This window comes from Diorhabda sublineata, chromosome 1 (genome assembly GCF_026230105.1).
Source record: "Diorhabda sublineata isolate icDioSubl1.1 chromosome 1, icDioSubl1.1, whole genome shotgun sequence".
Lineage (NCBI taxonomy): Eukaryota > Metazoa > Arthropoda > Insecta > Coleoptera > Chrysomelidae > Diorhabda > Diorhabda sublineata.
Window position 1 is genome coordinate 28486781 of NC_079474.1, and position 23680 is coordinate 28510460.

At 31.9% G+C, this 23680-nt stretch overlaps 1 protein-coding gene across 45 annotated transcripts in view; it reads right to left on the bottom strand.

Annotated features, from left to right (window-relative positions):
- The window catches only part of LOC130446725 (microtubule-actin cross-linking factor 1), a 300505-nt gene that overhangs the window by 157276 nt on the left and 119549 nt on the right, over positions 1 to 23680 (bottom strand). For 39 of the 45 annotated variants that reach the window (XR_008910192.1, XM_056783376.1, XM_056783344.1 and 36 more), the window contains 2 exons: positions 6935 to 6994; positions 1759 to 1848 (listed from right to left, as the gene is read on the bottom strand). Coding sequence is in view for 44 of the 45 variants with exons in the window: in XM_056783376.1 (XP_056639354.1) it covers positions 1759 to 1848; positions 6935 to 6994 (150 nt within the window). In the remaining variant the exon portion in view is untranslated. The remainder of the gene's footprint in view (positions 1 to 1758; positions 1849 to 6934; positions 6995 to 23680) is intronic. The other 6 variants (XM_056783211.1, XM_056783503.1, XM_056783176.1 and 3 more) reach the window with 1 other exon arrangement.

Here is a 23680-nt window from a genome sequence, read left to right on the forward strand (position 1 = left end):
CTCGTCACTTTCTGCCTGCGAACGTTGTTCGATAATGTTTTCGCTCTTCTGAAAGGATTTTCAGAAGCATTTTTAGCACAGAGGTTTCTTTCCGTCAACCACATTTCAACGAAATATTTCGCTTTTGAATTTTAGCTTGCTTACTATTATTTACAGCGTAATCTACATTTTTGGCGGATTAGGGCAAGTACATGCTTCATGTTCATGATAGTACGCCCCCCAAGATCTTCCTGCTCGCGTCAAGTTTTCCACGCTTACACGATCCTTCTTGAACACTTTACATTAACGAGGCAATTGTGCATGTCTTAAAGAATCAACAACAAATACCTTTAACAATTTACCCTAAGTTTCAGTAGCCCCTTTCTCATAAAATTTGTGTAGGGTTACCACATTATGCGGTAGAAATTTCGATATGGATGATGCCACAAGCCCGGAAAAAAATATCAATCCTCATATAGCCAGATTCATTATTGTAAGATGTATTTCTAGTAAGAAAGAATTGGAGAAACAATAAAATAAAAAATGAAAGTACCACTGAGAAAAAAATTTTTACTATCGCTTTCAAAATAAAATCTTTTATAGATTTGTTGTAATCCTAGATTGTGATAGCCTTCAGTGGTTTGAGCAATTTACATTCAGAGTAGAGAAAAACGTCAAATTGTGCCAAAACTGGCGAATACGTTGGTTGAGGGATTACTCTAATTTCATGTATGACCAAAAATTCAGTCACAATGATGCTGGAATATGACGGCGCATCGTACAGAAACATGCATCAATTATTTGACCATAGGTCATTTACTACGAATTGCTTCACTTAAGACGCCTCAAAACTGCCACGGAGTACTTCTTATTGACCTCTAATCCTATGGAATGAATTCATGGTGAACCACACCATGGCAATAGAAGAAGAGAACGATGAGCATTACCTTAATTTTCATGGTGGTTCTTTCGGTTTTGGCTTATTTTTGGAGAGTCATTCGTTAGATTTATCAGCCTCGTCTCGTCACTAGTACTGATGCATTTGACGAATGTAACTACGTTAAGTATATCTATCTGCGACTTCTACTCGAGGTATTTTTGCAAAAGGTTCAGGTTTCTTGGTACTGCCCAATATTGACCTACTCAAAATATGTTGCGTCGATCCATATGAGCTACTATTTCTTATAGCGATACGAAAAAACGACTTTACAACCTTAATGTGCCACTCTATTACTTGAGTTCACGATAAAATAAACACCTCAAAACCCTCCTGGAACATTTTCAACGTTACCGTAATACCAATAAAAACACAAAGTTTGAGCAAACTCCATTTTTCAACAACATCGCCAGATTAGTTTTCACATCATAGGGAAATATTGAGCTATAGGGATCAAATTATGGACGAATACTATAAAAGGTTGTACCAATCTAGGATGAAATGATTCGATTTAGAGGTACCATCCACTTATCAAACAGCTGAAGTATATACAAAATGAGGAGAGAGAAGAAGAGAATCTTCTGTTTAGCATGTTTACTCGTATTTCGAAATGAAGATAATTACATTGCTGTGACATTTATAAACTAGCATGCTGCAATGATTCTATGATAAATGTTTGTATTGATGAAGGTTGAGTTCCATTTCAATGTTATAAATTATAAAGAATCGTAAAGCTCATTTCATTAGATAACATATCCCAAAAACAAAATGATTTCTTAATGCTAACACATATTTGTTTATGACATAAATAATGAATATTATTTTTAAAGATGAGTACTTACAAGTTGTTCGCCAGTTAGAACTTCCAAGAGGGAAATCAAGTTGTGGCCATCTCGTAGATCTTCGAAAAGATCCCGGATTTGACGTCGAGCCTGGAAAGAATAAAAAACAAGTCAGATATGAGTGAATGATAATCAGTTGTACGGAATAGACTCAAAGCGTTATTGTCAGATTTTTTATATTTGTATAGGGATTTGACACATAGCTTCTAATACTAATCTAATTTTTTTAACTTAAGTCAAACTTTATTTATTACGCATTACAGAAAAACCCCAATTATCCGTTCGCGTTTTATCCGACTGGCGGATTTCGCCTGGGGAATTGGCTAGGGGTTGCGTGCGACGCAATGTTTCCACTATTGTGCAAAATTGAAATTTTATTAGATTTAAAGACCTCGTGTATACACTTGGAAGGAGATTCTGTTGACAACTAAAAATGATTATGAAAAAAAAAGCCTCGTTTCTTTGTTGGATTAAAAACTTCAGGTAACCCTCCTATATAAGGTTATGATAAAATTCATAATTTTGAATTCCTATATAGTGCAGGTAATTTTTTCCATCATAATCTTATGATTTTTATTTTTTACTTATTGCGAAGCGTCCTCCTCAAAAACTTTTTAGAAATAAAGTATATTTTACCACTAATACTATCGAATTTTGGAAGAACGATTGTGTGAAGGGTAAATTATATTTGTAACGATTAATTTTTTCCTGTTCTAGTTATTATTCATAGAAAGGAGAAACATGAAAAGACCATGGCATTTGGTAATAAGAAGTAATACCTAGTGACTGAAATTTCATCAAACTCATTAATATCAAACAAAATCTATGAACAGTGTGTAGTACTTTTTGTGTTATAATTTTCCATATCTATAATGAAGGTACAATTTTGATAAATGGCGATGCCCATAATGGCTGGACTTTTAATGAGAATGTTTAGACCCATGAGCAAATAAATTTCTCTAAATTGATATGGTTGAGGTAGGAATTTTTAATGGGAATTTTGAAAAATTTTTGTATTTTTTTCTGATGCAGTTTCCTAGAAAATTATTATCTTTGCGTTTATATAGAGACTGAAGATAAAATGAAACCAATTCGTAAAATCAGTTAATATTTCTTGGACACGAATACAATTAGATTAAAAGCTAAAGTTAATTATTCTTGGAATCTAACAGGTTCTTAATAGTACGGTGTATGATGGATAATATGAATTAATAGCTTTTTGTGCATTCGAATTTAAGTAACATTGATGAGAAACAAGTTTCTCTTGGTTGTTTAGTCATATATTTATAGGGGTTAATTAAACTAAAAAACTTTAGAAAGTCTCTGTAATTTTGGGACAAATCTACTATACAGCTACCTTTCAAGTTTAGTACTTGCCAGAAAAAGATTTGTATTCTCTATTTTTGATGCCATCTGTGGCTCAGATGGAAATTTATCAGCTGATGTGATCTTTTTAAAAAAATGCTCATTAGCATGATTTCCGTCAAACGCTACATAAATACTTAATAAAAATAGATTTCGTTAAAAAGAATGAACATTTTCCTTCATATAATCAGTCATTAGTCGTCATATTATGACAATGTGAATCTGTTTTATCACAAAGTTGAAATAGGTTCCCTAAATTACCCATATCATCCTGATTTATTTCTCTAATTATGATTAAACACACTTCTTTTTATGTCAATAAACTACAATCCAACAGAGAAACTAAAGCAATTAATATTGATGATAAAGAAACAGCTCAAGGTAAGTTATTTTTATATTTTCTAACATAAAGATGCGATTCCAAACCAGTAGAAGCAATAATGATAAATATTCATTGAAATGCGATCTCAATAAACTTGACAAGTCAAATAGTGTGTAATTTTTATGAATAATTGAGAAAGACATTGTCTCAGATGGAAATTCTAAGTCGTTTTTAAATAATACAGGATGTTGTGACGGTTTCACTAACCTATTTTGACGGGTAGACAGCCGCACGCGATCAAACTACTCCGAGTATAATTTCATAGAGTGGACACTAGAAAAAATAGCGTGTGATTCCAACTATTATCGGATAACCGATGTTTCTAGGAAAAAATAAACTGTAAGTGAACAGAGGTTTCTAGTCGGGAGTTGTCTATTAATAGACACTTTAGAATGTTTCTAAGAAATTATCGATTTGTTGCAAGTCAATAGATACAAGAGGAGCTCACAGTAGAGTAGTTAATTGAATGCTGAAAATACGTAGCGAACGATCCAAGCAACCCGAGCGGTCTAAAAGTCACATCTAAAGTGATGTGTTAGTGTTAGAAGGGTTTGTAGTGTTGTTATGAGTGTGATAAAGAGTTAAGTGTGAAATTAACTTGTACCAATTTATCAACGTATCCCATCCCTTACGTAAGAAACATTACAATATTTAACAAAATGAAAATCTATTCAATTTGATCGAAGATAGCGACGTAATTCTCAGCATGACTTGTAAAACAGTCGCAATTACTTTATCTTTGATAAACTGAAAAGAAATCTGTTACATCTGAAAACAGCAAAATGTCTCTAGCCATATCAATTATTTAGATGAAGTACTTTGTTCTAGAAAATTTATTGACAAGCTACGTTAAGATTTTGGAAATCATTGGTGATACTTAATCAAAACATACTGTTTACTACTAGCACTACCCCAACACTCATAGTTATACTCTATGATGCGCCGATTCGATAACCAGGTTTTCTGGTGAAAGTAAACTTAACCTACGAAAGGGATTGAAGGTAGCTATAATTTTTTTATGATGAATAGCTTTGGGTTAGGTTGGTACTGGAAATCTGGACCTAGGTTGGCCGTGATTCTTTCGGTGGCCTGAGGCCCATTGTATTGAGTACTCTTATCACCCTACCATATTTTCTACATTTATATACAGCTGTTTCTTCACGATAATTTACTGTGTTGTCTCCCAGCATATGACATCGTTTTTCGTCAAGGCGGGGCACCGGCAAAGAAAAGGCCAGAGGCCAGATCGTCTTTTTTTCTCCGTTACAGTCTTTGCAAAAGTTTATCATTCATCGTTTTTGTTTTCTTTCTCTGATTCCAGGCCAAATCATTCTGGATATTATTTCTTTTTAACTTTGTAACTATCTCTTCGACTTGCTCTCCTCTTCTTCTACTATTGCGAGTCTACCTGCTTTAGTGCTCTATTTTACTTCATAGTATCCTGGTACCCAGCAGAGACTCACTTTAGTGTGATGAATCCAAGAGAGTGCCTCTCGCGACAGTTTATACCAGTTTTGGTTTTGATGCCATTGCTGTGCTTCTGTTTCAGTCACCACTTTACTTTGACATGGCAGCCTTCCCTATTTGTAAATTTCCACTGGAAGTATATTACATCCAGTTTTCAGTCTGTCATACTCTTATATATTAAGTTTCTTTGAATACAAATTGACTCCTGTTACATTTTTGTTACTGAGTCATTTGTGAAGATTTAAATTTCTTTTTCCTTTATGATGGATCCCAAATCCCTTTTCTTTTCTTACAGGAATGCTTATTTTTATCTTTACAAATCCGTATTTGTTAACATATAGTCCGTGTTCTGAGCTAATAGATCCTTTATGCGTTTTTTTCTATTTCACCTACAGGATAGTTGTATATCAATAATTATTGTCCTCTCTCAACCGGAGATCGATGCTGAGGCTACATCTTCTGTGAACAATTTTATTGGCTGCAATCTTAGGATTACTTATAGTGCTGCTTGTGCAATACTTCTCATGGCTCCAGAGTGCTGCTATCCCCTATAGTTCTTTTTGTTTATTCTTCTTTCATAGATTCCAACATACTACTGATACATAGATTGTGATAGGCATTATGATTTTTGTATACAATATACAATATATTACCCTTGGGTATATGTTCAATTTTTCAGCAAACATCTTCCTGTAGGTGCAGAAAGCGTTGATTTATTTTTGCATTATTTCATCCACATTCCTTTTTCATGGAAGTTTGAAATCTAGATTGCTAATTATTTACATTTTCTTGATAGGCAAAGTTCTTGTTCATTCAATTTGAGTATTTTTTAGTATTAGTTCACTCTCATCCACCAGGTGATATTTTTCATTATAAATTTATAATTAAATCTGATGTATATAGTCACTCATTATAAAACAACATTATAAACAATAACAATTTAAATATTTATATTGAATTTTTTTGAATTACAATTAAGTTGGGAATACGAATACCGCTCAGAGTCTAATTGGAAATTTTTAACATTTTATTATGTTTATGGTAGACAAATTTTGCAATAGTCTGGAATTTTAAAGTAAACAAATCATCTAGATATGAAACTATGAAATTACGTAATACAAAACTAACAAAACTGGTTCGTATGGATAAATAAAATATCTGATTGAATGTTTAATATTGATCTTGTTGTTTACTGACACAAACACGCCTTAATAGAGCCATGCAACATTGATCACAATAAAAACATGCAAAAAATACTATCAAACGAATACGATACACGATTTGAATATCTTCAAAGTTATGGCATCATGTTTAAGAAGGAGCCCAATATAACTCAGTGAAGATCAACTAATTAGAGTTGTTTAAATTAATAGTGGAACAGTTTTTTATTAATACCTCCTCAGAACAGTATTGTGTCTCCGTTTTATTTTGAAATACATCTGTCTAGTGTGTACATCTATTATCCGTTTTTCATCGAGTACAAAGTTGTTTTCGAATATTTTCCACGGTAACACATGTGGCTTACAGAAGTAATGATTCCAACTCTGGTTAAAACCCTTTCAAATTTCTACTTTGTAAGGCTGTTTATAAAAGGTTCCTAGATCCACGTACTTTGCATAACACAGAAGTCTGTGGAAACAATTGTATTTTTACATTATAAAACATCATTCAAATCATAGCAAAAATTATTTTACAACTGAAAACTATCAAACTTAAAACATAAAAGATAAGCATCGAATTTTTTATTCTCGTCATTGTTTACAACACAATAACTTAATCTTCGAAAAGTATGTAAGTTTTTTTCTGCCAAATATTTTTGCCACAAATGCAGGATATTAAGTGCGTGGCATTTGCAGAACTTGAATTGCATCTTTGTGTAAAGACAATTACAGTGTGCTTAAGTGGCAACGCAAATGTACTACGAGTTCTTATTGGTCACACAAAACACAGCTGAGTACTTACGGAAGGTGGACAACATGGTACGTTGTTCACTAGTACACAAACGTGAAGACAAGTGTAGGTCTGAAATATTAAAACAAGATATAAAACTATCGAAATTAACAAATTTTTATTATCACTAAACACAAATATTGTACTCGACTCCCCAACTATGAGGTCAATGGTCCAATGAAGTGTCCACGGGACACTCGATAAGAGCGCTAATTTCCATCGTGGAAATATGATGTAACAGTATCTTGAAATTGAGAAAAGGTCTAGTAACCTCTGAGCAATTTTACCTGAATGGCAGCAATAAAAATAAAAGTCATCATCAAAAAGCAACACCATAATGAAGAATAATTCATTCTTATTTCTTCAACTCTTAATAATTTAATTGACTTTCTGTCCTTTCAGTAAAAGTGAATAATAACTAACTGAAAAAAAGCAGTGGATTGTGAAAAAATTAATGTTGAACTTTCTAGTGTTGGCTAGGCAAATTTGAGCGCAAATGGAAGGATACAACATTGAAACTTTATGGTCTGTAGAGTACAGCTATCCGCGGATCTTCTTTTGCTTTTAATAGGATCTTGCCCTGTTTAATAACGAATATTCAACCTCCTCTTCTTGTGACGCAGAGCTCCAGCTATCATACCACTTATTTGGTGGTCTACCCAATGGTCTTTGTGTGTTTGGTTTATGTATTTTTTTTTATCTATTTCACCTAACTGTTTTCTGGAATTCTTTCTACATGATCTCTACCTCAATTACGTTCTCTGATCTATCTCACCACAACTTGAATTCCTAGTTTTTCTCTAATATTCTGACTTCTCATTCAATCTCTAAGAATGATCTCATTCTTTATATTATTTTTATCATATATCCACTGACTCTTGAAGGTTTAATCGCTTGAGTTCGTGTTTCCTTTGTTAAATTCCTCTCTATTGATATTGCTACTCCAAGGTAGTTGTTGTCTACAACTAGGTCACATCGAAACGGATCTTTGGCTATGACGATTGATCGAGTCTTTCTAGTTAAAACGCTCATAATATATTTATCTGCCATTATCTTTATCAGATATCTTCTTTCTTACCACTAGTACTCCATTATCTGCATAGCATAACACTTTTAGGCACTATTAGAAACCAATTTAGTTTGAATCAAACTTGCTATAGGTACATTTCAGATTCATTTAATTTTGTAGCATCTTTTCTTCTTTTATCAGTTTGTGTACCTATATTGAGAAATTATTTTTCCTCGGTAGTGTTTGTGTGCTCAGTATGAGTTTTATTTTTAATACCATCTTTCTAGTTTTAAACTTGATGACATTCGGTAACTTTGGTTACAATTTTTTTTTTATTTAAAATTAACGTGCTCGGCTACTATGGCCACTTGCACGGGAGCGGTTACAATACATTAAATATGAAATGGTTGATTGATATAAGTATACAATATGAATAAACAGTAATACAATTGTTCTATAGTTTGTGGTAAAGTTGTACATCTTTGAAAAGCTGAAGTAGAGAGGTAATTTGTTCCGAGTTGTTAAGGACTTCATTGTAGTTTAGGCTAAGCTGAAACTGTTGTCTTTCGACGGTATATTTACGACACTCGGTCACAATGTGCTTCATGGTTACAATTATTATTAAAAATTAGAACAAAAATATTAGGAATAAGCTACAGAACACGTAATTAGAGAGGAAGCTTACGGATATAGTAGAGGAAGATAGAGAATTACTTATAAATATTCTCTACATTTTGTATATATTATGTAAACTTGTGATTATCCATATTGTAATCTAATTCTATTTTGGTAATGTAATAAACATGTTTTAGTGAACATAAAAGCCACAAAGTTACAAATACGAATGAATTTTCCATTAAATTTATTGACAAAAATTCATGTAACACACAAGAAGTTATTTGTCGGCGAATTGTCTGGATTTCAACTATTTTAACATGTACAGAAAATGGCATTGGCCTTAAAGAAAAACAGGCACCTCAGCCAGGACGTGCGTCGACTTTGGAATTACAATTTAGACGAGGACATTATTTTTAGTGCAATGCCACCTCAATAACAAGCGTAAGTATAAGTCAAGAACATGACTAGATTACTTTTTAAAAGGGAACATTATGATGTATTCATGATATTATTATATCATTAGAAAGAGAATTCTAATAATAGATAACCACAAAATACTGTTTAATTTTCCGTTTCTCAACCGAGAATTCAAGACGCGATTTGAAGATAAAATGAAAAATAACATTAATTAAATCAAGAATAAGTTTTATAAATACTATGGAAGCTATACCATAAATTTCGATAATTCGAACATTCTAAATGTTCAGTCGAGGTTTCTATACTCGAAATAATTTAAAAATTTACGACATTAATAATAAAAGTGCGACAAAACAATTTCGCAGAATTGAATAACGTTATTCAACAGCAATCTAGAAGAGTTTCGGAACATAAATAAAGCACAATATTCAAAACAAACGAGCAATCAGAACACTGTCTTTCTCGGGGTGAATAAGCAAGAAAAAAAGCTTAGGTTGAACTGGAAATTAAGTAATATTAACTTGACATGAGCCCACATTTACTATATTTGAAAAAGTGAAACAATCAATGGCTAATATTATGCAAACTTAATAAATCAGTTTAATGAAAATTTAAATAAAATAACTACTACATTTAGCCAAAAAAAGGAATTTGGACCTATCTTAAAAATAACCATTTTAAGACCACAACAAATATCAGTCTCTGAGAGAGATGAAAAAATAAAAAAAATTGACAAACTGCAAGTAGCAATTATACAGACTGTTCCGGGACATGATGCACAAAATTCGGGAACTTTGCACATTTATTATAGTTTTTATTTTATTTTATTTCATTATTAAGTTGTTCGCTAACCAACTAAATTGTTTTAAATTTTAATTTTTTACTTTTGTAAGTAAGACGTTCTTCAACAGTATGCTGTTCAATTACAAATGTTTTAATACCTCCTGTAAGTATTTTCAATAAACAATTACAATTTATGATAATTTTCTTCAAAATGTCCCTTGGTATGTACAATGATCTATAAATCTACATATCTCCTAAACTATAAATTTTATCGAGTTTTTCATGTCAGAACATTATTTTCACATCATCAACTTACTCCCTAACGTTTTGCATCAAGTCTCGGAGCACCCAGTATATTATATGATAATAAATGTTGATACAAAGGTGACCATAAATTAGACGAATATGGGAAGAAAGAAGTATCAAGAGAACTCTATATCCAAACAAATAAATATAAATTGTTCGGGACAACTAAGAAAGACGGAAGACGTTTGAATCAGTTTACTAAAATCATCATCATCATCAATCAAGAGGAAAACTTTAAAAAATCTTGTCTGGAGGTGATGACTTTATACGATATTAAAAGCTTCATCAAGGACTTCATCTAAAACAGTTGGAATTTTATACTAGAAGCGCATAATTATGCAAAAGTTATGAATCTCCTTAGTCATAGGAATTCTTTTCACATATTTTAGGCAATGTCAAAACAATATTTATAACCGTAGTATTATTTCATAGCTAATAAAAATTCTTATACTGGATTACAAGTCTTGTGATTTTAAAATTAAAAACAAATCGGTTTCAGATTGTTTTCTTGTACATATTAGAATAAAAGCTCTACATCCTATGGACAGATGATGATACAAAATTATCTCCACTCTTAAATCCATGTTCGACAATTATATGGAAACGACTGAAAATAAAATTGATTTGTAAGCACAAAATACCTAAAGCCATTACGTTTTTTCTGTTTGCAATAAAAATAATTGTTATCGGTGACATGTCCTTCCTTGGGTACGCCTTTGAGTAACAAAACAAGAATATCATTAAGAAGACATTTGGGATTCTTGGTATGACGACAATAACAAAAACAAAACCTTGTTCTACATTGGAATACCGATAATTTCGGTTAGTCGCAAATTTCACAAAAAAAATATATGATACGTGAAGTAAACATTTATTGAATGTTGATGACTGAAAACTGAAAGAGAAATTGTGTGTTAATGTCTTTTTAAAGGTATACTAAAATGTGACATATCTGACTCATGAATTGACAAATATAATATGAAATCCAGTTTGCCTGAATTGAATGGGATCAGTTCACAAACACCATAGAGAAATCTTCTAGAACTTTGGGCGCAGATGAGTAGTTGCGGTTGTTTAAACATTTTTTTTTATTAAATTCCTTGACATATTCTTGTGATTTTTTATTCTATATTAGAACTATATTTAATCTCCAGTATTCTAAGATAATAAAAAGATTTTATGATTCGTTTTTGCCGTTCAACAATTAATCTTTTCAAGTTATACCATTAAATTTTGTTCTAACTTTTAAAATCGAATTTATTAATATACTTAACAGCTGTTTCTTAATCCAGAAAATGTTACTTGAATAGGATAAAAGACTTTCATCCTCTATCATTATTAACATGTTATGTGCATATGGTCTCTTCGTATGATGACTAGGAATACTAGTTTCGTTACGATAGTACCATAACAAACTTAGATGATGATGTTGAATTATTTGTTCGTTGTGATAGAGAAAAAACACAAGAAAATTATTAAAAGAATTGTGAATAATGATAGTTTGATAAGTTTTGTAAACCAAATTCAGGAAGTTTAGTGGCCTGGCTCTGAACGCCTAATTTTAAATCAGTATGCAAATCTCATTACTGATATTCTATTAGAACTTGCTGATACATGCTTTCCTTTAAAATTGATTATTCATAGATAAACAGGATTGAAGTGGTTTACTAGCAATGAGCAAGGAAGTCTATTTTTTGAGACAAAGTTTGGGTCGAAAAAAACTCTCTTAGATTGGAACATTGTAAATTAGGAAAGAAACAATAAAAATCAAAACAGAGGGTCAACCACATTGAACTCTAATGTAATGTAAACAGTATTGGAGGTCCTAAAACTTATCCATCCTATTTTTTGAATGCTCTACCTAGATTATCATTATCCTTCTTCATGTCGTCAATTTTGGAGACTGATGTTCCCGAAGCAATATTGTCATTAAAATGTTTGGAGTTTTATAGGAATGTTTAAAGTTGCTTCCATTTCGCCGATGGGACCTTTGAAACCTTATACAACAAAAGTATAAATGAAGGGACCTGGCCTCGGGTACTGAATTTATCAATTGAGGGCCTTGATTAGGGTGAAAATACGTATATGTGACCTAACTACACATTTCGTTGCTTAAGGTGGAACACCATGGATTCCGAGGTAGAAAATTGGAATCTTATTTGAAAAATGGACAGCAGTGCATGAGCTACAACAGCTGTGAATCTAAACTGGCATTGGTGAGCGATGGAGTCCCTCAGAGTTCAGTGTTGGGACCATATATAAATATACACTATTTAGCGGCGTCTCTCAAATGTCAATCAATTTTATTCGCCGATGATGCTCCATTTCTAGCAATAAGGGAATGAAATCGTCAGCATCTAGAATAAACGTAGCTAAATCTTGGTTTGATTCGAACAATTTGAAATTAAACGAAGCAAAAAGTAAAAAAATAATATTTAACTTTGCAATCTGTGAAATTGTTGGAAATCACAATAGATCCCGGTATCAATTGAAAAGATCATATACCTAAACTCACTATGCTAAAAAATTTCATCACAGCTTTTTGCAATGAGACATATGAATCTAAATCAACGAAAAAATATTCTCCATCATTAATTTCTCAAAATTTCAATTTTCAAACAAGAAATACCACAAATTTCAGTCAAATTACTTACGCATCTTTTGTCACTAATAATGTATGAATCTATATGAACTAGTTTTATATTTAAAAGTAGCTGTTTTGCTACGTTATTGCAGTTTTATTTTTGTTATCGTATAAATGACTTGGTAACTAATTTTCCAAATATCCCATGCAATTAGAATCACCATCAATACAAGTAATCTCTTGATAATAGAATTATCTATGATTTTTTATATTAGTAGAAATGTAATAGATTATTGATACGAAGTCGTCCACGACATGAACCGTGAAGCCAGTCCTGTTCGGTTAAGGAAAACATACGAATTCTGCAGAGCGGCTAAATTTTAGACTTACATTATAAACGAATAGGACACGCTTCACGATCCATGTTGTGGACGAGTTCGTAACAATACTTTTGTGTCATATATGTCCTTTATTACTTTCCTACTTTCATGTTTACGAAGATAATTTAATATCTACTGAGAAAATCCTTGCACACATGGTAAGGATAAATGTTTTACTTTTGATGTTTCAAATATATTTAGTTTGTTAAACAACATATATCAAATTATTTCAGTAAATATGAAATTGGAGTAAATAAAGGATAATGTATTATCAAAATATTGTGTAAAATCTCACTAAAAAATAATAATATTAGTATATTATATAGTAGTTTCCTTGGAATAACTGTGATGCTTTTTTGACATAGGTCATACAGCGCAATATTTAGAAAACAGATTAAGAAGTCGTCAATACGACACAATAGCACATATATTTAATCATAAATATCCACAAACAACTAAAATAAAATCATAGCTAGTAAATGATTGATACAGAAAAAGTGAGAAATGTAAAACGTTATTATAAATAATTTAGAGTAATTATAGAAAATCAGTATATTGTTTAAACATATTGTATTTTGATATCCAAGTGCTAAGTGATCTGGTAATTCAAATATCAGTTTTCTCAATATCAGTTGTTATTTTTTATGTTAGAATTCATCAGAATAGAAACATATTTAAGAAATTAAACACAGATTAAGTGTTTTTTATTTCCGCTGGAATTTGCATACTTTCAATATGAACTAGTTAGATTTCTCTATGTTTTATTACAAGTTTCTTTTCACTTTTTCTACGCATTTTTAGGTCATACGCTTCCCTATTTTTTCTTGGGCTTTTATTCTCTCTTTTGCAGCAGCGATTACTAAAATCATTAGCTACAGTAGAAGTATATGACTACCTACGAAATTATACGACAGTACCTATACGGTAGGTCAATGTTTGATTTATATTCTCTTAGTTTTCCAGATTATCTGCTAAATTAAGCTGAATCCACTCGCAACACAATTTAATAGAATATCTTTAATCCTCCCTATAGATGGAAGTGTACTCCACACAGTTGTGGTAGCCTTTAGAACAATGGTAAGAGAAGATATCAAACAATCTTGAAGAACACAACACAATCCAATCAATTATATACAATCATACAGTTGATGTGATAGAATTAAAAGCATTTACTTTGTTCAACCCATTGAAAAAACTTCAACCGTGAACCAGACGCTATTGCAGACTTTCACAAAATTCTGCACCATGGTAATCAAAGAGCTGTTACACTGGATGATATCCAGTTATGGTTAGATGCAGATATCGAGATTCCGGCTATCACTCTGAAGAAGATAAAGACGACTATGATGAAGTCGTCAACACTATTAAACCTAAGCTTGAACTCAGTAAAATGAAACACGACAATGACTTTTAGTAATTATTAGAAAATAACGTCGAAAAATGGAAATAGATCAATTTATTGAAGTATTCAATTAAATTGCTTTCATTTAAATGTATGGGTCCTGCTTTCCATTTTCCATCACAAAGATGTCGTAATTTTGTAATACAAACAGATAAAGTATAGGAGGTTGCTTTTTAATTGGAAAATGCATCTGATATTACTTGATTTGATAGGCTTTATTAATCAAATGTTTCATTCTGTCATTTTGTTGAATGTAAATGAATATATGACGTTTTATTGAATATACTTAAAAAATATTAGTGGTTATACCTTGATTTTTTCTTAAAGGAAATAAAAAAAAAACGAAATATGATATATTCTTGACCTGAAATCAGGAATGTATTTCTATAATAATTATATAGGTAACCTTCAGTCCGGTTATGCAAATTTTTCATAACAAGTATAGATTAATATTCACTTTTTCTTTTCAAAAACATATATATTTATAACGCAGAATTTAAAATCAATATGATATAAACAAATTCAAATTATCTTATATTTTTTACGTTATACTTAAATATAACATACATAACATAGAAACTTTTGCTAAAACTCTCTAAAATCGTTTTTGATCATCTTTCAGAATTTGACATAAATTCTATATATTTAGGGTTGAAAATGGTGTTAAAACGAGTCAATTATCAACGAAAATAGATAATCGTAAACCACTCGATTAAACAAATTATTTATATACGGAAATTAAAACAAAACTTACCTTCATATATTTCCAATGCTATGAGGCATGAAAACAAAGTCATTAAAATAAACACAGCTTCTTATGGCATCATTAGTTCGTAATATCTTAATGTTAAATAATAAGTATTTTTATCATGTCAATGTACTTTACAGACCACCGGATGAAATTCAATATTTAGATAAGTAAAAAGTGATATTGATAAATACCAGAAGTAATTTTAATTATTGCCAAATGCGACAGGTAACGAAAAAGTATTTTATTTGTTTAATGTGCCAGGAGCCACCTATTTCGAGATTATCGAAAAAAATAAGGTGATTCTCTTTGTCTTATAAAGTAGCCCAAAAATTTATTGAATAAGTCTCAAGCTACCCGTGTTTAATACCGCCGAGGGGTTGTCGAATTCATGTCTTGGGGGATGGTTTTCGGGATCTTGGGCCCTTGCTATCTTTTAGCCATTAATTACCAATAAATTACCCCGACAAGCGCGTGATCGTAGGTGTTTGTATCGCCAAGTTGGCGTTTTCGGGCTGACGCAGCTCAACACTACCGAGGGGTTGTCGAATACAAGTCTAGGGGGATGTTTCGGGATCCGGGACCCATGCTATCTTTTGGTAACGGCGTAGGCAAAAAAATCGGTTTTTTGTGTAATAAATTTTAATTTGGAATTTAATAACAAAAAAAAATAATGTAGTAGTTCAGGTGTTCTCTCCTTAAATAACTGCCGCAACTTAATATACGTGAATTTTTGTGATGAAGAAATGACAAAAGGTGTGAAAAATCAGTTTAAAAAGATATTTTATATGATCTATTAGACGTAGCAACATAACCTCAACAGAATTGTAATCAAATTATTTATAATCATCCACCGTTAGTACAACACAAACCCAGCGTGAAAAATTTACGTTATGATGCCAGGAAATGCCGTAATGGCCGGTACGAGCCTGAACGGAAAATATTACGGTTATTTTATTGCCTATTTATTGTTTTTACGTATAATCGACGTCATGTATGTATTGTGAAGCATTCCAACGTCTTTTGTACTTAATAATGTACTTACACGCACGTTCGTATTTGAGTAGCAATCAAGAGAGTCAGGAGAATCATTTAAATAAATAGTGAGTTCCTTATTGATTTTGTACTTTTAAAGCTAACTGAAAACCACTAACTATTCTAATTGCAAATTTCAATCGCTAATTTAATCGATCTAACCTTCCTTTTTATTATTTTCAACGGTCTAAAGCTATTATCAAAGAGATGTGGTAGGAACAATGGTGGGAATTACATATTTGTTATTTCCTGCACGTATTAAGGTGTATTCAACGTTAATAAGATAAAAAATTGAATTACATCAAGCCTCATTGAAATTAGAATACGATTTTTATATTATGCCGAGTCCAGCTATATTATGATATAAATTCATTTATTTTATAAACAATTTATATTTTTTTAAAATCCTCGAATGCTCCTCTCCAATATACTCCCCTCCCCTCGCAACACACCTTTCCATACGTTTTTTCCATTGATCGAAGCAGTGCTGGAAGTCTTCTTTGGTGAGCGCATTCAGGAACTCTGCCATTTTTTGCTTTACCGCTTCCATCGACTCAAATCGGATTCCTTTCAAAGCAGATCCTTTTCTAGCCTCTCTAACCTTCCAAGGAAATATGAGAAGACCCGTTGACGTAAGAGCTTTTGGTCAGGAGTCAGATTTTTTGGCACCAACTTCGTACAGACTTTTGTCATGTGTAATTCCTCGTGTAAATTTTTCTAGCCGTTTCTTTATGGACGTTTACAGCCTCGGCAATCATCCAGATGCTCATTCTACGATTTACATGCACAATTTGGTTGGTTTTGGTTACCAGTTTCTTCCATTACCAGAAAAATTGAACAAACAGTCTGACTTGGTTGTGCACTATGCTAAAATTCATCACTCAAGAGATTTCCTTCAAACTTTATCTAAGTAGAATATGCTAAACTTGTGGTATTTAATATAATTCTGTCAAGTCACGAAGTCGATTGCATCGAAAAAATATAAAAAAGTAAGCACTCGCATTTATATGAAAAGTTGGGAATATAAGAATGGCTTAATGTCGTGCTAATGAACTGATATACATTATACAGAATTAAGAACACCAAGAGGACTCAATGAAAACGATATAGACATTCCAAAATCAGTTTAAAGTGAGCAGACACAACATTGAGCAGCAAACACTCATTATAATCGAACACTTACGAATTATGGATTGAGGTGTCATCAACTGAAGATTTTTAATTAGAATTAACGTGTAAATCTAAAATCCAAATTGTTCGTAATATGACTTAAGATTATAACAAGTGTTAATAAAGTTTGATTAAATGAATATTAGGTGCGCTAAAGTCCTCTATCTGAAGCTTTTTTTCTATTTTTAGAATTATAACTGCTGCTCATGATTCAATAAAAAATAATACAATAAAAATCGATATAACAATGTTTATGTGAGCATGTGAGAGAGGGTTAGAGCTCTGCTTACATTTGCTCTGATATATCTTCTTACGGATTATTCGAACAACCCCATTGTGATAAAAGGTTAAAAACCTAAATGAGAAATAAATTTTGACAGTTTATTGCACATATTTCGGTCTTGTAAATACGTCAAAAGTGATTAGAGACGATTTCATAGAACATTTTAGTTCCCAAATTTTTTTACTTAGACTTCTCCTTACGTTTTTGAGGTAGTGATAAAAGTGATTTTTAGGGTAGTTTCCCTTATTTTCTACTTTAAATTGAAATAAACTAAAATCCAGGATTGCCTTTTGGGTGGTAATTAGAATTTATGTGACAAAATTAATCGCTTTCAATAAAGAGATTGTAAAAAAAACCTATTCTCTAAAAAATAACACAATTTGTATTTCTGATTCAGCATATATCTAACAAGCTTAGAAAAAAAATTGATTTCGGTATTTTATAATCTATAATTCTCTTAATTCGCAGTACTTATTTATTGGACACCTTCTGTATCCTTGATAACAGTATCCTGGTAAATTGTGTAACCGATAAGTTTGTTTAATGACAAAAACGGAAGTTATAATGATGTAATAAACAAAAATTGCAACATTGCAAATATTGTAATGTTATTCGGTTGTTCTCACTTAGGTGTAATATTTCGAAGTGGAAATTATTTTTTTATTATATTTACTTTCCAAACAGGCCTACCGTTAACGAAACGAATAGTAACAGTAGTAGAATGAGAATTACTGGGATTTGTAAATAATAGCATAGCCAGTCATTGGAATTCCAAATATTCATCTAATTGCTACCATAATGTAATAAACTGAAAAAGAAATTAATCGGCTTCATAATGAAAACAATCCCTACCCGTGGCCGAGAAAATCAATTATTTATAATAATTCTAGTCTTTTCAAAAGGTATATTACAAGGTTTCGAAATTTTATATACATATTCATGTTCAAAGACTGAAATAATTTGGTTGTAGGAAATTTTACGTCCTTCTAAATACAAAATTCCCTCAGCCTACTCTTTGTGAAGGCATCATTCCTATAACGTGACGAGAAAAACAAAATTTTTTTCTTGAATTAAGCTCACTCGAACTCAAATTTTTGTCAATTCCGTGCAATCGCAAATGTAAATGCAAAATTTTTTTGTCCTCTTACATAAAAAGTAGCCTCATTTGATATCAAAAATTGTTTAATATTTAATTTTATAAAATGGAAATCTTAATCTTGAGATGTTTTCCTAGAACCAATAGATTCGGAAAGTAATCTATTCCTGTAATGGTGATAACCCAGAAGAAGTGGGCCGAGGAAGAGAAGACCCATAATAAATTTATATGGACAACTCTATGAATTTTATTATTCTATTATTTTAACCAGGCAAAATCAAAGTTTTACCAATGGTAAACAATGGGTACGATATTTTGGGAAAAAGTCGGCATTATTTTTAATTTTGAAGACCAGGCAAATAACAATAAAACAATAAATAATAGTTCGAAAAAACTAAACAAAAACAATACTAAATAGTAAACCAATCTAAAAATTGGAAAATGCTCACTTTAAATATGGATGGAGGTTTGATCGTTTGGAAGGATAGATAGGTTGACGTGGTTTTTGTTTGGCAATGTCTCATTGAGTGGAGGGAGTGGAGCGATTCTGACAGACTATTGAGTCAAAATACGAAATGTTTTCTTCCAGTTGAATTTGTATCGAGAAAAATGGTTTAATTAGAATGAACGCATTTTATTGGAGATATGGACACGGACTGAGCGACCGCAGAAATGTCATGTAGAGCTTTTTTTGCTTCTAAAAGCGGTATGTCCCAACTTATTGTTTGAGCAACATTTAAAATAAATGTCTTACTTAGTAGCGATGAAATGAAAGCTTTTTTTCAGTTTCATTTTTGTTTCTTTTGATGCTTGTTTCTCTCTGATATTTGAAATTATTACTTATTCTTCATCAGAGCAAACAATCAAAATTTTAAAGGAGGCCGTAGGACCGACCTATGAAGACCAGCATCACAGTAGTCTACCAAATAAGGTGACGACTCTAGAAATGCTGAAGAAAATCTACAAAGCGTTACTGGATGATCGTCCACTGAAAATGCACGAGCTAGTAGACATAGTGGACATTTCAAGAAGTGTGGGACATCACATATTAACTGAAAATTTGGACATAAGAAAGCCGTGCGCAAGATGGGGACCGCGTTTGCTTACAATGGAACAAAATCAATGTCGTGAGGATGGTTCCATCGAGTGTTTGGCAATTTTTCACAGAAATAAAGATTTACGCCGTTTCAGAACCTTGCTGCATGAAATGTGGGCCCATCAATGGACTAAAAAAGGAGAACCGGCTCCAAAGAAAGCTGAGACCGTTTCATCTACAGACAAGTCATGTCGTCGTTTTTTTGGGTTATGCGTGAGATAATTTTCATTGACTATCTTGAAAAAGGAAAAACTGTCAACAACGAGGATTATGTGATCTTATTGCAACATTTAAACGAAGAAATCAAGCAAAATCGGCTGTATTTCGCTAAGAACATAGTGTTAAAGTGTTGTTTCATCAAGACCATGCACCATAAAAGGAAAATTACGTTTTTTTTGTTGGATGAGTTACCTTTAGGACCCTCCTCATATTGTACTGTCATCGGTCCTTTATAGTGCGTGAAATTTCAACAATATCTCAACCTATAGTGATTTTGTAGAGAAATAAATATGTACGTACAAAATTTTTGGTATTAAAATCATGTCTCTTAGAAGCTTTCATATTTTACCTTCTGTGGTAAATTTTCATTATACTAATAAAAATATTTGAAGTAGGATAATAAAAATGTGTGATGTTATTCCAGTATTACAAGAATTCGATTTATTATCCAGTCATCGCTTCTTTGTTTTCTAAATAGTAGCTTAAATCTTTGAGTTTAATTATAATTGACCTGTGTGACCGGAGACGTAAACGAATCTTTTAGTCTGAAGGTTTGCTTATTTTTAATAATGCTAAAAACATTCTGTTTTCGCAGATGTTCAATCTCGGCGATTGTTTATTGATATTTTTTCTTGAGAATATGCAAGAAGTAAAAAAATGATAGATAAGAGCTATTCCCAGAATGATACATACAGAATGTTTACTTACTTTCAAAAGATCCGACTTCATTTGTGTACAAAATTTCAATTGCTACAATTTAAATGAAACAGCTGGGAACAGTATGAAGAATCAATAATTTATAATATAAGACGATACGGACATATAATGACAAATAATCATCAAAAAAGGCCAGGGGGAAGTAAAGACGAAAACCAAGCAGGCAGAGGAAATACGATGAAATATAAAAACTAATGAAAATATATATACATACATGGGAGTAAAAGCATGGAAAATGAGTACAAAATGTCAGATAGTCCGAATCCCATACCAGAAACGGCATAAGGATAATACAAATAGAAGTTGGGTAATTTTTCAAAAATCTAATATTAAATTAGATGAGTTAAGGCTAAAAGTTCTTGAATATAACTAGGTAATATTTTCAACTATTGATCTCTTGTGTACCTGGGACTGTTAATCTGTCAGGTAGTAACGACTTTACGTTAGCTGAGGGCCGAGATGCTTGAATATGAGTACCATCTATGGACAGATGGTAATTCACCAAATAGTATCCAGAGAGCATACAAGTAACTCTTCTTAGCTCATCTTTGCTTAAGGAATGGTAGAATTGGTAGAATAAGAAAGATATCTATTTGATTGTTTCAGACCAGCGATCTTATTCCATATTCCTAATTTCTTCTTGTCTACCCATTTTTACGCTTGTTAGGAAAACTCTGATCGGTTGTAGTCACATGAAAGGTGTTGTCTCGCCTATCTTCGTCAGGTGAATAGCTGATTTGCTCCCAGTGAGTACAAAGACTGTGTGCATCCACTTGGAAGGTTGCTATGCTATCTGCTGTAATTGCTCGAGTGCAATGATCTACGCATCTTAGTTTTTTGCCTGGAAAAGGTTCTTGCACATTGGGGAATACTAATATGTATATAAATCTTATTCATCATTTTCCCAGTGTTTATGTATGTACGATTGTATTAATATTATTATAGAGAGTCATCAAAAAATTGACAGAGGTTTTGGCGCGAAATACGAAAAAGTGACACTATTTTTTGTGGATCAGATCATACCACAAACCTACAATTTTTATTGTGCCATTTATAAAAGTTTCAATTTTAGGTGAACATTTCGTTGGTACTATCTTGCCATGTAAATCCTGAGGCCTTTCTTTTTCAGATGCTTTACTCAGATGCTGTAGATTGCGATATATTGAATGAATAGTACTTCAAGATGATTCTAGATTCTATTGACGTCGAATAGGTGGCCTCAAAACGGAACAATGCTTCCCAATCTAACGGTCAAGAAATCTGTTACTGAGAGTTGGAACATGGAGTTTTCTTTTACTGGAAAATTGAATAAATGTTCTCTTCCTTTTTCCAATGTCAACCAATGTTTATAGCTATAATTGTAAATGCTGAAAAATCAATACGACTTGCATGTAAAAAGGCCTTGAGATAATTCTAATTCCGACTAATCCTATTTTGAATCTAACTTGATAACCTCGAACTAAACCGTTTATATTCCAGACACGTGAACATTGACATTGGCAGAACTCGGATTTGTTACCTAATTGCGAAATATAAGGTTATATTCGCACAAATTAACCGTAGCGTATTCTGAAGTTTCAAATTGGTAAAGTTTGGATTGTGGTAATTATGTTGAACCATATTTCCAAGAGCGTGTTTTTAATCATACTAAACTTTAATTTAAGATACGGTAACGATTAGCGATTCGTTACATCGTATCGAGACGTAGACATTTCTTTTTTTCAATCTTCTTTCTTGTTGATTGATTAAATAGAGTTATACCTTGTTAAAAATATGAAACGCCTTCCTTTCGTCTTTTTGCATTAAGAAATGTATATCATGGTCATGACGCTTTCACTAAGAGTAAGAAAAACAAAATGAAGGTACTAGAGGGACTTGATGTAAAGGTTAGTGGATGCTTGTTGCTGCAACGCAGATCATTGTAGAAATGACTAAACTTAGTCTTCAAATTCTCTTCTTTAACATGTTTCAATAATATTAGTAGAACAAAGATAACTCAATATAAAAATTACTTTCTCTTTCGATACGCGAGTTGAATGAATTAAATTCGCCTTATAAATTATTACAAAACTTAAAGAGAATTCTGTATTAATAAAATTAGACAAATTTTTATTAATTTTCACTGATAATTACCTCTACTTGTTGATTATAAATGTTTATACACAATAAATTTTGGAATAAAATCTGGAATGTTTTGATTGCTTTTTAGGACACAGTAAATTTGAATTTAATTACAACTCAAAAATATTTAAATTGACAGCAAGAAAAATATCCACTGATCGCAATATCACTATAATCACATTGTACGTTACTATCCATAACAATGAATTTTTTAATTATTTGAAAATAATAGTTCACAATATCCTTTAGTGTTTAGTAATGCCAAATAGTAATTTCCAGTTATTGTTTTATCCTTATCCGAAAAATCAATCATGATTACTTCATGGCAATCCCAAAAAACTGAACCAAGAACTTTCCTGGCAAATTTTTGGACACGAAACTTCTTAGGTCTTGGAGAACCAGAGTGTCACCATTCCATCGATTGTTGCTTTGTTTCTGGATAGTAGAAAAGTCTCATCCATAGTAACAATTCGGTGTAAGAAGTCTACATCGTTTTCAAATCGAGCACCGATCGAACGCGATGTTTCTACCCTTGCACGCTTTTGGTCAACATTCAAACATTTGGGGATCCAATTTGCAGCAATTTTTCTCATGTCCAAATTGACGTGAACTATATGATCAATGCGTTCGTATGAAATATTCAGTGCGAAGGACATTGATCACCAAGGGTATTAAGCATATCTTCGTAAACCTGCTTACCTCTTAACCCTTTAAAATTCAGATACTTGATGATGGGTCGATACTCCAATTTTTCGATTTTCACAATTTCGGTGG